General features: G+C 44.4%; 1 protein-coding gene across 1 annotated transcript in view; it reads left to right on the top strand.

The window, feature by feature from the left end:
• Positions 1–8,723: 8,723 nt before the first annotated feature.
• The window catches only part of LOC149982657 (uncharacterized), a 49,054-nt gene continuing 41,326 nt past the window's right edge, over positions 8,724–16,451 (top strand). The window contains exon 1 of the mRNA XM_090242232.1: positions 8,724–8,940. Coding sequence (XP_090098358.1) covers positions 8,724–8,940 — 217 coding nt within the window. The remainder of the gene's footprint in view (positions 8,941–16,451) is intronic.

The raw sequence follows: 16,451 nt of genomic DNA, 5'->3' as shown, positions 1-16,451 counted from the left end.
CCCGTCAGACCATTTTATTGGTAAACTACACGGTAATGTAAAAGTTGAATTTTTTTGTGATCCAATATGTAATGTAGTACTTGTCATAATTTGGTTTTAATCCAGAGAGGTTAGCAAAATAGTCTAGATCCTCTGAGGCTGTTGAGGGATTCTAATTGTGGTTTTAAAAGAAAACATGAATCATGAGTGTACAATGACACCTTGGATCTAATTTTAACAGCTAACATTTTGATGGCAATAATATACTATATGCCAATAGTGGACAACCTTGTTTTACTCTTCTTGACAGTAGCCATCATTTACTATTTTACACCTTACTATAGGGTTACTATACATAACTTTAATCCATTTTATAAGAGATTCTCAAATTGAAATATTCAAGGTATTTATAAATAAACTCCAGTCGTACTTTATCAAAAGCCTTTTCAAAATCAGTGTCACGGTCGTCCTCCTCTTCATCTGAAGAGGAGAGGCGAAAAGGATCAGAGGACCAATATGCGGCGTGGTAAGTGTCCATGGTAAATCTTTAATAAAGAAAGTACTGAACACTGCCTACAAAACAATAAACAAATAACGACCGTGAAGCTACAAATTAGACCTGAAACAAGCAATCTACATAGACAATCACCCACAAACAAACAGTGCAACCCAGGCTACCTAAGTATGATTCTCAATCAGAGACAACTAATGACACCTGCCTCTGATTGAGAACCATACTAGGCCGAAACATAGAAATGCCCCAAAACATAGAAAAACAAACAGACTGCCCACCCAACTCACGCCCTGACCATACTAAATAAATACAAAACAAAGGAAATAAAGGTCAGAACGTGACAATCAGTTATGAAAGCCAGGCTTGGTTTCCCCGATATTTCATAGTATTCTACTGTTTCCAGTACTTGTCTTGTATTGTCCATGTAAAAAACCTGTCTGATTAGAATGAATAAAATCTGACTATATTTTTAATTCTATGCGCCAAGCATTTATTTAGCATAGCTCTGTTACATAGAATCACAACACTGAAGTGGAAGAGGCCTCCAATTTCCAAATGGACTGGATCTTTATATATACCACTTGGATCTTATTTCAGTAATAATGAAATCAGACCTTGTTGCGTGTCCGATAATCTACAGTTTACATAGGAGTGTTTTAAACATGCTAATAATGGTCCTCTGAGTATATCAAAACGTCTGGAATACTTCCATTGGTATGCCATCCAGCCCTGGAGTTTCCCCAGCCTTAAAGGCTTTAAGCTTTAAATACGTGAGCTCCAAATATCTCTAACTGTCGCCCCAGCATCATTTATTTTATGCACGTGATGTTAGAACGTTCTCTCCATTCCAGAATGTGATTGTTGCGCAACAATACATTTAATCCGCGCTGCCCTCAAATCAAGGCACGCAGCCTGTTTTTATTTATAGGCTGTTTAAACTTGTCAATTTCAAATGATTTACTAACAAGTTTTTATTTTCTAAGAGCAATTCGAATTGAGGTGTGTTACGACGACTCATTCATTCACATAAAAACAGTCCTTTTTGCTTTTGCGGATGAATCATTTTTGGGACATTTCTGACCTGGACAAAATTCCCCAAGCACTTCCCAATTGTTTGTGCAGTTCAAGTCTGCAGACATTTGCGCATCTCCCGTCAGAACAGGATCTGCACACACGTGTTCATATTTTCCGTATGTTGCCCGCAGTCATTGTTGTTTTCGTACTAATATCAACTTTGGAAATGTGTGCTTTTCTATCAAAGTAAGATCCTTATTACATTATAATAGTTTCTGTATGTCATGTTATGCCGCCTCTACTGTCGCTGACTGTACTGTGTGTATAGAGCAATACTATGTTTGTGTATATTCCTTATAATCACGAACACGCTAGGTAACGTTACTCATTTCATAAGCTTTATGTTGTTATATTCAATCGTGCTTATGTAGCTAGCTGCATTCTTCTATTAGCTCTGTAAAACAATGCTAATTCCGTCAGAGAAGTATTAGCTTGTGTTGTATTTTGAAGCTAGCCTTGACTTATGACTCCCAAATGGTGCAGTGGTCTACGGCACTGCATCTCAGTGCTAGAAGCACTCTGGTTCGAATCCAGGCTGTATCACAACCGGCCATGATTGGGTGTCCCATAGGGCGGCGGATAATTGACCCAGCGTCGTCCGAGTTTGGTCTGTGAAGGCTGTCATTGTAAATAATCATTTGTGGTGAAATGCATGGTGATGTATTTTGTCAACTTCCTCTGCTTACTTCTCCTAGTGGCAGACTTTGCAGTGCCTCCGTTTTCCAACTACCTTGAGCAGCAGTTTGAGAGACTTTGCAGGGAAAATGCAGTGCAGTGAGGCGTAGGGTTGTCCGCAGCAGGACGACCCCCAGTGGATGGGCACAGAGGGGTGTGGTGCTCCTCCAGCAGCTCTCTCATGAGGTTCTCTCTGTACTTTTGGTAGGTAAATACTTTACCTATGAGGGAGTGGGGGGGATAGGGGAGAGGATGAGGCAGTGGGTAGGTGGGTGAGATATTGTCACTATAATTGCATAATGGAACTATGTGATTTGTATGTTAACTGTATGTCCAATTACAAAAAATACCTTGTTCAGTAATCATCTCACCTGTTAGTTGGTGGTGAACTATGTGGCCATTGAGGGCAGCAGTGTCGATCAGATGTAAAAATATCTTCTTATACCACTTGTTCGTTTTCCAAGTGCATTCCACAAAACTGTTTATAATGTCCGCTTATCCACGGTTATAGTCAAGCACACAGTCTGGTTGGATTTTTCTCTCTCCCGTCAGGTGGTCCACCTTCCCTGTGGCTGACATAGTTGCTGTATGGACAGTGGAGAGGACATGGACTTCTCGTTTGTCATGCCACTTTACTGCCAGCTGTTGACTGTTCTCGAACTCCACCTTCCCTCTCTGCATCTTCCTGCAACCGAATTCCGACATCCCCTTCTTGTTCGACCTGACTGTGCCACAGGCCCCTGCGCTGTTAGAGAGCTTATGCTCGAAGAGTGTGGGACTGCTGTACCAATTGTCCACATACAAAGTGTGTCCCTTGCTGAGATGAGGAGCAATTATGGTCATCACCATGGATCCGGACACCCCAAGCCCCTCATAATGTTGGATGTCAGTGGTGGACCCTGTGTAAACTATAATATCCTGGACATATCCTGTCTTCACACGTCGCACATGACAAAGAACTTGACCCCAAACCTGTGCATAGTGGAGTGAATATATTGACAGAACGCCAGCCTACCTTTCCATAACATCAGGGACTCATCAATGCATAGGTCCTTGTATGGCACAAAGACCAAATGCTGATGTCAGGCTGGTAAGAACATTTCTTATTTTGTATTACGGGTCATTTAGGTTGGCAGTAGCATTGTTGACTAAATGCAGGCATCACAGCAGAACTAGGAAGCGGTCTTGGGAAAAGAGGGTGTAATAGAAGGGAGTTGCAAACATAGCATCTGTGCTTCAGTATTCTCTTAGGGAGTTATTCTTTACTATCCCCATGAGAAGGACTGTGACCAGGAAGGTATACATTTCATTAATTGTGGTTTTCACCCATTTAGCGAGTTTCCCCCCCCAAGACTGGCTCTCTCTTCTCCTGTAGCTCCAAGGCATAGTGATTGGTCTCCTCTACTATGTCTCCCACCAGCTCCTCTGTCAGAAACAACTTGAAGCACTCTGTTTCAGATGCAAATGGTATGGGGCTTTGCACTCCAGACTGGGACTCATCAAAGCAAACAGCAGGGCCAGGAAGGGTTATATGGCTGGCGGCCTTGCAGCTACCACAGAACTCCTGTACTTCATCCACTGTCTGTCTGCTTCCATCACCACCAGCATCTTCAAAGGGAACTGGGACTTCGTCAGTGGACAAGGGGTTCTCAGATTCAGGGTTCTCAATGTCTACAAGGTTGGTGGGCAGCTCCTCAATGGCACTGGCACTGTCAGAATCTTATTCCTGACTTTCATACTCAGTCTCATTGTCAGAATTTTTAAAAATCTCCAGAATTTCCGCATTTGTGAGTTGTCTACTTTTGAAAGACATTGCTGATGCTACAGCTTAGCTCACTAGCTACATACATAAACAACAACACTGAATGGCTCAGAGTGAGAGGTTACGTGATTGACTGCTTTCACGCGCCACTTGTATCAATAAATCACTATCAGAAAATGTTTTGTGGTAATTATTGATATATTTACTGTTATTTTCACATGTTTTCAAGTACCAGTGACAAATCATGCATTCCGATTCTTGTGTAGATTGTAATGGGCACATATTATGTGTGTAAAATACTTTTTTGAGGGTTGTACTGATTATAATGAGCTAAGCTAATTTCAGCTGTGTGTGGAGCCATGTTTGTTGACATACAATGCATTCTGGCTTTCACATAATGCTGGGATTCACGTCTGTCAGACCAAAGATGTTAACAAAATGAGGTGAGTAAGGATTCACTCATTTTTTGAGAACTTCCAGAAATTAATGGTGGGATGTGAACGATGGTAGACGACACACCCCCTTCAACATGCATTCTATTTACAGACCAAACTCCTCTTGTCTTCTCTTATCTTTGGTTTCTGTGAGCAAAAAAAGCATAGCAGCGCACAGAAACTACCCATAGTCGAATTACTTTCAATTTTTGGAGAATGTTTTACTCAATTATTTAGATCAATGGTGAGCTCACCTGTGATGTGATGAATTATAAATAGTAATTTCTATTAGCTAATTCATATTGTAGTTTCTGTCAGTCGAGAGTTATACAAACATGACCGCTTGTGTTATAGCGCGAGGTCAAATGTAGCCTACATTTTTACGGTTTGGATGATTGTGTTATGCTGTAGATATTTCTGTGAATGTCTGAACATTGCATCCAAAAATAAACTGCTCATGTTCTGGACATAACTTTGTAAGGACTGTGTTTGTGCAAAATGTTTCTGAAAAAAAGTATAAGTAATAAGTATAAGTAATACGCCAGCTTAGTTGACCTAGTTATGTCAGCTGAGATTACATTTTAGTTCTAAGGTTAAATGTTACTGTTTCAACATACTCTTCTAATGAGACCATACAGATGTACAGGATTATGTATAAAAACCGTAAGGGCGTGTCACATTGTTAACTGGCTTGCTTAATCCTTTCCCGTCTCCTTCATTTCCTTGTTCATTTCATTCACACTGATCTGAAAAGAAGGAATGGGTGAAAATAACTTGGTGGATAGTGGAAACCACTGGACTTACTTTCACCTGTCCAATCCTTTTTACAGCATATCAGCGCAGGTGAAGGACAGGAGACAAATAAAATACATTTTCACTCATTGTAGTCAATAAGTGATAGCTACAGAGTCTCTAGCAAAACTGCTAATTATCTTACCCCTACCTAGGTATGTTGTGGAAACCTGTACTTTTCTCACTCATAAATATCAACATAAATGACATTACCATTTTGCATCCCCTCTAGCTAGTCTTGTCTGTTTCATGTGGGATATGAATTGGTACAGTACTGAACCACCTACCGACCACTTATTCAGATACTAGGTCATCGTCATGAATCCAACATGCTGTGCATTACAGAGAATTTGAGGTTTAAATATGTTGGACGTGTATGCATTTTCCTTTTCTTATATACTGTATTCTGTGTCCCCCTCCTCTCCAAACACATTAAAATGCACACGCACACACACACGCATGAACACACACACTCTTCAGTAGTGGCCTGAAGGGTATTATGTGTCTCTGTGTGTATCAGCTCATAACTGTAAAGCCCCCTCAGTAGCTGTGTGTGAGATAACAAAGGGAGAATGCATATTATTCCAAGGTCACCATTTCATCCAAGTATATGCAGACCTTATTATAAGCCTCACCCCCAGGACCATACCACATTATAACCCTCATCCCCAGGACCATATCCAGACCTCATTATAACCCTCTTCCCCAGGACCATAAACTAATTATAACTGTCATGTCTACTCCTGCTCCTCCCCTGCGGCATTCGACATTGATGGTTTACTAACCACCAGTCCTGGCAATGATCACTACGCGCACCTGCTCCTCATGATTAGGCTCACCTGGAGGCGCCGAGAGGCGTTTCATTACCTCCCCTTTATCTGGCACTCCCTTAAGTCTACTCCCCAGGCAGTATTGACTATGTGTTCTATGTCTGTATGCTACTCATGTTTCTTGTTCTGTCCATGTTCCGTTTATTATTAAACTTACAGCGTCCATGTTACAGAATACTGCCTCAACAAATGGAAGCAGCAGGAAATCAGGACATCTCCCAGACAGTCGACGAACAGGGATACCTGCTTCGTAAGCACCATGACCAGCTGGCGCAACAGGGGATGGCTATGGAAGAGGTTCTTTGCAGTCTTCAACGTCTCGAGCATGCCCTAGAGGCGTTGCCTTCCACTAGCGAGGATAGTCTGCTACCAGTCGATCCAGCACATCTGTCCATTCAGCAATCCGCCCAGGTCAGCGATGCCTGTTTGTCCCTCACGGATAAACATGATGGAACCCCATATAAATGCTGTGGCTTCCTACTCCAGTGCTCCCTCTGTTTTGTGCATCAAATGGGAGCCCCCACCACCGAGAGGTCCAAGGTTGCCTCGGTTATTTCTGACTGGGAGGTCGTTGGAGTTGGCTACGGCTGCCTGGGAGAGAGGAGAAGAGGAGCTGGCTTCGAATGAGGGGTTCATGGCTCTGTTCAGATGTATTTTCAATCATCCACCGGAGGCCAGAGAGGGGGTGAGCGCCTACTCCAACTACGGCAGGATGACTAGACCGCTGCCAAGTACGCACTCACCTTCCGGACAGTAGCAGCATCCAGTGGATGGAAGGAGCCAGCACTCCGTACACTATTCCCGAAGAGGACTGCACTAGGAGGTCCAAACGGAACTGGCATGTCGTGACGACAACCTCAACCTCACCACCAGGCGGACTCATCGCGATGGCCATCCGGTTGGATAACCTACTTGGTGATTGTCAGTACCCACATCGCTTCTCTCCCTCTCTCCGTGAACACTGTAGCAGAGCCTGAACCTATGGAGGTAAGGGTCACACGCCTCCCTGAAACAGAGCGACGCAGATGGAGACAGCTGAGGCTATGTCTCTATTGCGGTCAAGGGGTGCGCCAGCTTCAGCAATGTCCGGTATGTCCCATGAGAGCAGAGGGACGGTCACGTCCTGGGGCAGGTGTGAGTATTCCATCTTCATCAGTTTCTGCTAAACCCTTTTTAGTGTCGATCACACTAGCTGGCTGTCCCTCATGTACTGTTTCTACAGCGCTAGTGGATTCTGGTGCTGCGGGGAACATTATTCACCAGACCCTTGACTCCTCTCTGAACATCCCGTCATACCCGTGCTCCTCTCCGTTTCTGGTTCAAGCCCTTGATAATTGTCCACTAGGATCCGGAACCATCACACACATCACCACACCACTCACCCTCACCGTGGAGTCCATTCATCAGGAAAACACCCCCTTCTTCATCACTTGTGCACTAGCTCACAAGATCATCCTCGGCCTCCCATGGCTCCAACACCATAACCCCACCATCTCATGGTCGAAGACGAGAATCACAGACTGGTCACCCGAATGCCGGAGGACCTGTTTTCCTGCTCCCTCTCATGTCGTAGCCCCTGTGGTCTGGGAAGTAGATGTGGACATTCTCCAGGCTCTGGAGAGGGAACCTGCTCCCACTACCTGTCCTCCTGAGCTCATCTACGTTCCAATGGGGATAAGGGAGTGACTGTTGACCTGGGCTCACACAGCTGTCATTGTTGGACGTGCTGGGATCACCCGTACTATACAATCTCTCTCCAAGGGTATTGGTGACCAACCTTGGCGCAGGACATTACTCGCTACGTCAACTCCTGTTCTGTGTGTGCCCAAACTAAGTCTCCCCGGCAAGCTCGAGCAGGGAAACTCATTTCCCTTCTAGTGCCTCAGTGTCCCTGGTCTCATCTGTCCATTGACTTTGTTATCGATCTCCCCTCTGATGGTTTCACCACCATTCTGGAGGTTGTGGACAGATTTTCAAAATCATGTTGTTTAATCCCTCTCTCTGATTCTCCAGGTCACTGAGGCACTGGTCCAGCAGGTCTTCCGGCATTATGGCCTTCCGGAGGACATCATCTCTGACCGTTGCCCCCAATTCACATCACAGGTATAGAGAGCCTTTATGGAGAAGTTCGGGGTCACGGTCAGCCTCACTTCCGGGTATAGGCCTCAGTCAAACGGGCAGGTGGAGAGGATGAACCAGGAGATGGGGAGGTTCCTGAGGAGTCACTGCCAGGACCGGCAGGGGGAGTGGGCCCGATTCCTTCCATGCGCGGAGTACGCCCAGAATTCGTTATGGCACTCCTCCAGTGGGAAGAGTTCTGGATTATCAGCCAGCCCTGGCTCCAAGGAACCCGGGACAGACTGAAACTCCTACGGTGGATGAGTGGTTCAGGCGTCAGAAGAAGCAGACCGTCACCGTAGTGAGACTCCCGTGTTCCATCCTGGAGATCGTGTCTGGCTCTCTACCAGGAATCTCCCACTCTGCCTTCCCTGCAAGAAGCTGAGCCATGGGGACGTTCAATATTCTCCGGAGGGTCAATGAGGTGACGTATAGATTACAACTCCCCAGTGACTACCGCATCTCACCTTCCTTTCATGTCTCACTTCTCAGGCTGGTGGTTTCTGGTCCCCTGTCTGAGGCTGCCCCCCCCCCCCCCCTCTCCTATGCGAACAGATCTACTGGACTCCCTACTGGACTCCCAGGAGGGGTACGGTCCAGAGGAGTGGTGTTGGGTTCCAGTGGAGGACATTCTGGATCCAGTGGAGGACATTCTGGATCCCAACATCATCCGTGATTTCCATCTTTGCCACCCGGACCGGCCCGCTCCTCGACCTCGGGGCCGTCCCTCTGGCCGGCATCATCCTGCTGCTGGAGCCACACGTCAGGGGGCACTCATTATAACCCTCATCCCCAGGTCCATACCTCATTTCCGGTCACAACTTGCAGACTTGTTTACGTGCCGCTGTGCAATTTGTTGCCAACCTTACTTTGCTACCTGACAAATTTACGGTTTATATTTTTAGTATTTCCCTCACTCAACTTTTTTTCATTAAACTATTTCACTCCGGACGTTTTATCTGGACATGGTTCGTCAGGACTTCCAACAGCTGAAGCTAATTAGTAACATTAACATGATGCCTTTTAATTGCAGTCGCTGTACTCACAATATACAGGAGAACGATCACCTTATGGGAAGGATAGCTGTGCTGCAAGTCCAGCTTCAGACGCAATCGTTAGGCAAGGGTAATTTCAGTGTAGGAAAGGATGAAACATCATCTGTGCCACCAGTAAGTACAGATAGTAACGTTAGTACAAATCCCCTCGCACGGTCCCCGCAGCCGAACAACTTTCTCATGGCTTCTGGAGGGAAATGCTGTAGGAATGCTCAACCGGTGTCGCTCATTCGGCCGACAGAAACCGGTTTTCCCCATTAAAAACGTCTTATGGCTGCAGGGGCAGTATTGAGTAGCTTGGATGAAAGGTGCCCAGAGGTGCCCAGAGTAAACAGCCTGCTCCTCAGTCTCAGTTGCTAATATATGCATATTATTATTAGTATTGGATAGAAAACACTCTGAAGTTTCTAAAACTGTTTGAATGATGTCTATGAGTATAACAGAACTCATATGGCAGGCAAAAACCTGAGAAGAAATCCAAACAGGAAGTGAGAAATCTGAGGATGGTATATTTTCAACCCAGGTCCTATTGAATTCACATTGGGATATGAATGAAGTTGCACTTCCTAGGGCTTCCACTAGATGTCAACCGTCTATGGAAACTTGAATGGGGATTCTAATGTGTTGTGGGACTGAATAAGAGCTGAATGAGTCAGCTTACTGGCAGAGAGCCATTTCCTGGTCACGCGCATTCCACATGATATTGCCTTGCGTTCCGTTGCTCCTGTAGACACAAAGGATTTCTCCAGTTGGAACTTTATTGAAGATTTATGATAAAAAAACATCCTAATGATTGATACTAGTTTGAAATGTTTCTTCAACCTGTAATATAATTTTTGAAGTTTTTGTCCGAAGTAATGCACGAGCGTTTGGATATGTATACCTAACGCTAACAAAAGTAGCTACTTGGACATAAATAACGGACATTATCGAACAAAGGTAAGGGAATATTTATAATGTGATTTCTGGTTTCTGTTGACTCCAACATGGCGGCTCATTTGATTATTTGGCGGCTCAGATTATTGCATGGTTTGCTTTTTCCGTAAAGTTTTTGTTAAATATGACACAGCGGTTGCATTAAGGAAAGGTATTCCATGTGTATAACTTGTATTATCACCTACATTTATGATGAGTATTTCTGTTGAATCGATGTGGCTATGCAAAATCACTGGATGTTTTTGGAACTACTGAACGTAACTCGCCAATGTAAACTCAGATTTTTTTATATAAATATGAACTTTATCAAACAAAACATACATGTATTGTGTAACCTGAAGTCCTATGAGTGTCATCTGATGAAGATCATCAAAGGTTAGTGATTAATTTTATCTCTATTTGTGCTTTTTGTGACTCCTCTCTTTGGCAGGAAAAATGGCTGTGTTTTTCTGTGACTTGGTGGTGACCTAACATTATCATTTGTGGTGCTTTTGCTGTAAAGCCTATTTGAAATCAGACACTGTGGTGGGATTAACAACAAGATTACCTTTTAAACGGTATCAGATACATGTATGTTTGAGGAATTTTAATTATGAGATTTCTGTTGTTTTGAATTTGTCGCCCTGCACTTTCACTGGCTGTTGTCATATCATCCCGTTAACGGAATTGCAGCCCTAAGAAGTTTTAAGCAGCGAGTCGGAGTCAGAGGCCACGCCTTCTCTGGTCTCCACTCCTCCTGTTACGGGGTCTGAGACGCCGAAGGCTCCCTCCATTAGCTCTGACAAATTGAAACCCCTAGTCATTGGCGACACATTACCGCAGTATTAGACTTAAAAGGAATCATCCAGCGATCATACACTGTTTACCAGGGGGCAGGGCAACCGACGTTAAGGCTAATCTGAAGATGGTGCTGGCGGTGTTCGCCTTAGCAATCTCACTAGAAATAAGACCTCCTCCATTCCTGCCAATATTGAAAGAGATTGAGATACCTCACATCTCAAAATAGGGCTATTTAATGTTAGATCCCTCACTTCAAAGGCAGTTATAGTCAATGAACTAATCACTGATCATAATCTTGATGTGATTGGCCTAACTGAAACATGGCTTAAGCCTGATGAATTTACTGTGTTAAATGAGGCATCACCTCCTGGTTACACTAGTGACCATATCCCCCGTGCATCCCTCAAAGGCGGAAGTGTTGCTAACATTTACGATAGCAAATTTCAATTTACAAAAAAAATGATGTTTTCTTTTTAGCTTCTAGTCATGAAATCTATGCAGCCTACTCAATCACTTTTTATAGCTACTGTTTACAGGCCTACTGGGCCATACACATCGTTCCTCACTGAGTTCCCTGAATTCCTATCGGACCTTGTAGTCATAGCAGATAATATTCACATTTTTGGTGATTTTAATATTCACATGGAAAAGTCCACAGACCCACTCCAAAAGGCTTTCGGAGCCATCATCAACTCAGTGGGTTTTTTCCAACATGTCTCTGGACCTACTCACTGTCACAGTCATACTCTGGACCTAGTTTTGTCCCATGGAATAAATGTTGTGGATCTTAATGTTTTTCCTCATAATCCTGCACTATCGGACCACCATTTTATTACTTTTTGCAATAGCAACAAATAATCTGCTCAAGACCCCGACCAAGTAGCATCAAAAGTTGTGCTATAAATTCTCAGACAACCCAAAGATTCCTTGATGCCCTTCCAGACTCCCTCTGCCTACCCAAGGACGTCAAAGGACAAAAATCAGTTAACCACCTAACTGAGGAACTCAATTTAACCTTGCGCAATACCCTAGATGCAGTTGCACCCCTAAAAACTAAAAACATTTGTCATAAGAAACTAGCTCCCTGGTATACAGAAAGTACCCGAGCTCTGAACCAAGCTTCCAGAAAATTGGAACGGAAATGGCGCCACACCAAACTGGAAGTCTTCCGACTAGCTTGGAAAGACAGTACCGTGCAGTATCGAAGAGCCCTCACTGCTGCTCGATCATCCTATTTTTCCAACTTAATTGAGGAAAATAAGAACAATCCGAAATGTATTTTTGATACTTTCACAAAGCTAACTAAAATCAGCATTCCCCAAGAGAGGATGGCTTTACCTTCAGCAGTAATACATTCATGAACTTCTTTGAGGAAAAGATCATGATCATTAGAAAGCAAATTACGGACTCCTCTTTAAATCTGCGTATTCCTCCAAAACTCAGTTGTCCTGAGTCTGCACAACTCTCTACTATATCTCTTGACACAATGATGAAAATAATCATGGCCTCTAAACCTTCAAGCTGCATACTGGACCCTATTCCATCTAAATGGGGACCCTATTCCATCTAAACTACTGAAAGAGCTGTAATGTTGAACATAATAAACGGCTCTCTATCCACCGGATGTGTACCAAACTCACTGAAAGTGGCAGTAATAAAGCCTCTCTTGAAAAAGCCAAACCTTGACCCAGAAAATATAAAAAAATATCGGCGCTCTTCCATGCCGTCCCTAGGAGGGGTGCGTCACTTGAGTGGGTTGAGTCACTGACGTGATCTTCCTGTCTGGGTTGGCGCCCCCTCTTGGGTTGTGTCATGGTGGAGATCTTTGTGGGCTATACTCTGCCTTGTCTCAGGATGGTAAGTTGGTGGTTGAAGATATTCCTCTAGTGGTGTGGAGGATGCGCTTTGGCAATGTGGGTGGGTTTATATCCTGCCTGTTTGGCCATGTCCGGGGTATCATTGGATGGGGCCACATTCTCCTGACCCCTCCTCTCTCAGTCTCCAGTATTTATGCTGCAGTAGTTTATGTGTCGGGGGGCTAGGGTCAGTCTGTTATATCTGGAGTATTTCTCCTGTCTTATCCGGTGTCCTGTGTCAATTTAAGTATGCTCTCTCTAATTCTCTCTTTCTTTCTCTCTCTCGGAGGACCTGAGCCCTAGGACCATGCCTCACCCTCAACAACTACTGTGATGATTATTATTTGACCATGCTGGTCATTTATGAACATTTGAACATCTTGGCCATGTGCTGTTGTAATCTCCACCGGGCACAGCCAGAAGAGGACTGGCCACCCCTCATAGCCTGGTTCCTTTCTAGGTTTCTTCCCAGGTTTTGGCCTTTCTAGGGAGTTTTTCCTAGCCACTGTTTGGGGTTTTAGGCTGTTTGGGGTTTTAGGATTCTGTACAGCACTTTGAGATATCAGCTGATGTAAGAAGGGCTATATAAATCATTTGATTTGATAACCCTCATCCACAGGGCCAACCCTCATTAAAACCCTCATCCCCAGGAACATACCTCATTGTAACTCTCAACCCCAGGACCATATCCATACGTCATTATAACCCTTATCACATGGACCAGACCTCATAATAACCCTCATCACCTGGACCAGACCTCATAATAACCCTCATCACCTGGACCAGACCTCATTATATCCCTCATCACCTGAACCAGACCTCATAATAACCCTCATCACCTGGACCAGACCTCATATAACCCTCATCACCTGGACCAGACCTCATTATAACCCTCATCACCTGAACCAGACCTCATAATAACCCTCATCACCTGGAGCAGACCTCATAATAACCCTCATCACCTGGACCAGACCTCATTATAACCCTCATCACCTGGACCAGACCTCATAATAACCCTCATCACCTGGACTAGACCTCATAATAACCCTCATCACCTGAACCAGACCTTATAATAACCCTCATCACCTGGACCAGACCTCATTATAACCCTCATCACCTGAACCAGACCTCATTATAACCCTCATCACCTGGACCAGACCTCATTATAACCCTCATCACCTGGACCAGACCTCATTATAATCCTCATCACCAGGACCAGACCTCATTATAACCCTCATCACCTGGACCAGACCTCATTATAACCCTCATCACCAGGACCTGGACAATCAATTGCCACAACCCTATTCCCTATATCATTCTATACTTTTGACGAGAGTCCTGTGGGCCCTCAGATGACAAGTCATGTACTAAATACGGATATAAAGAGTAATTTGTTCTGAAGCCTAAGTCAAGGCTAAAATAGAAGGAGGGCAGAATGTGTAATCTCTATGGAGAAAGCACAGCATGTGTGAGGTGTGCGTGTGTTGTCTGTGTGCACGTGTCAATCACTATTACACGTGTCAATCACAGACCTCCTATGAGGAAATGTAGTACTGTATGAGTGCAAGGATCTCTATGAAATGATGAGGGAACAGAACATTCAGTTCAATGCAGCAACCCCATAAGACCTCATGCTGTGCAGTTACTGCAGTGCTGGTGTGGTGTAAGATTATGCTTCCCATCAAAATGGTGGCCTACTGTTATTGGCATCACAGAAATAAAATGAGTTGCAGCTGACCTTGGCAATTTGACTGGTAACTCATGAGTACACTTAAAATGGCAAGCCTGAATACCCGTTCGATTAAGTTCAACGGTGTTACCCCGCTTATGATTTGACCTCTACTGATTTCCTTTCTTAAAAGTGATATTCCAAACATTCTCTAATATAATTATATACAAACAAACACACTCACTCGCTCTCTCTCTTTTCTCTCTCTCTCTTTCTCCCTCTCCCTCCCTCTCTCCCACAGATGTCTTATATCACAACACAATAACAATCTCCCAGAAATGTACAAAGAAATCTGACTGGTGTGTCATACTGGATGAGATTTGCGTCTTGGTCCGTGGTTGCAGCTGTCTGTTTATGTTCAGATCTAGTCCTCTAATGAGGTAGAAATTGTCAGCGTCAATTTTTGTTGTGTGTGTGTGTTTTTTTTTATATCTGTGAGCCCTACGGTACTCTATCAGTACTTTCTGGAGGTTTCTAATAGTGTTTTCTAATAGTCTCATTACTGGTATGTTTTCCTGGTTTATTCAAGACTCACACACACACTCATACACAGGCACGCACACACACACACACAATCACACCATAACACTCAGTGAGGTGTATTAGAGATGGGTGACCAAACGAAGAGATTTGTAGTTACAGTACCTTTGAAATTCCCTTCACCCTTTCCAATGCTAGTTGACAATTACGTCCTAATTTTGAATGATGCAAGTAAGCATTTTATTGCACTGCGTACCCCATGTAAACTCAGCAAAAAAAGAAACTCACTGTCAACTGTGTTTATTTTCAGCAAACGTAACATGTGTAAATATTTTTATGAGCATAACAAGATTCAACAACTGAGACATAAACTGAACAAGTTACACAGACATGTGACTAACAGAAATTGAATAATGTATCCCTGAACAAAGGGGGAGGTCAAAATCAAAAGTAACAGTCAGTATCTGCTATGTCCACCAGCTGCATTAAGTGCTGCAGTGCATCTCCTCCTCATGGACTGCACCAGATTTGCCAGTACTTGCTATGAGATGTTACCCCACTCTTCCACCAAGGCACCTGCAAGTTCCAGGACATTTCTAGGAGAAATGGCCCTAGCCCTCACCCTCTGATCCAACAGGTCCCAGAAGTGCTCAAAGGGATTGAGATCCGGGCTCTTCACTAGCCATGGCAGAACACTGACATTCCTGTCTTGCATGAAATCACGCACAGAACGAGAAGTATGGCTGGTGGCATTGTCATGCTGAAGGGTCATGTCAGGATGCAGGAAGGATACCACATGAGGGAGGAGGATCTTCCCTGTAACGCACAGCGGTGAGATTGCCTGCAATGACAACAAGCTCACTCCGATGATGCTGTGACACACCGCCCCAGACCATGACGGACCCTCCACCTCCAAATCAATCCCGCTCCAGAGTACAGACCTTGGTCAAATGCTCATTCGTTTGACGAGAAACGCGAGCCCGAACATCACCCCTGGTGAGACAAAACCGCGTCAGTGAAGAGCACTTTTTGCCAATCCTGTCAGGTCCAGCGACAGTGGGTTTGTGCCAGGGCAATGTTGTTGCCGGTGATGTCTGGGGAGGACCTGCCTTACAACAGGCCTACAATCCCTAAGTCCAGCCTCTCTTAGGATTGTGCGTTCCTGGTGTAACTCAGGCAGTTGTTGTTGCCATCCTGTACCTGTCCTGCAGGTGTGATGTTCGGATGTACCAATCCTGTGCAGGTGTTGTTACACGTGGTTTACCACTGCTGTCCGTCCTGTCTCCCTGTAGCGCTGTCAAAGTGTCTCACAGTACGGACATGGCAATTTATTGCCCTGGCCACATCTGCAGTCCTAATGCCTCCTTGCAGCATGTCTAAGGCACGTTCACGCAGATGAGCAGGGACCCTGGGCATCTTTCTTTTGGTGTTTTTCAG

This window comes from Oncorhynchus mykiss, chromosome 7, assembly GCF_057628025.1.
Source record: "Oncorhynchus mykiss isolate SJ-2025 chromosome 7, ASM5762802v1, whole genome shotgun sequence".
Taxonomy (NCBI): Eukaryota; Metazoa; Chordata; class Actinopteri; order Salmoniformes; family Salmonidae; genus Oncorhynchus; species Oncorhynchus mykiss.
This window is presented reverse-complemented; position numbering and strand designations above follow the sequence as displayed.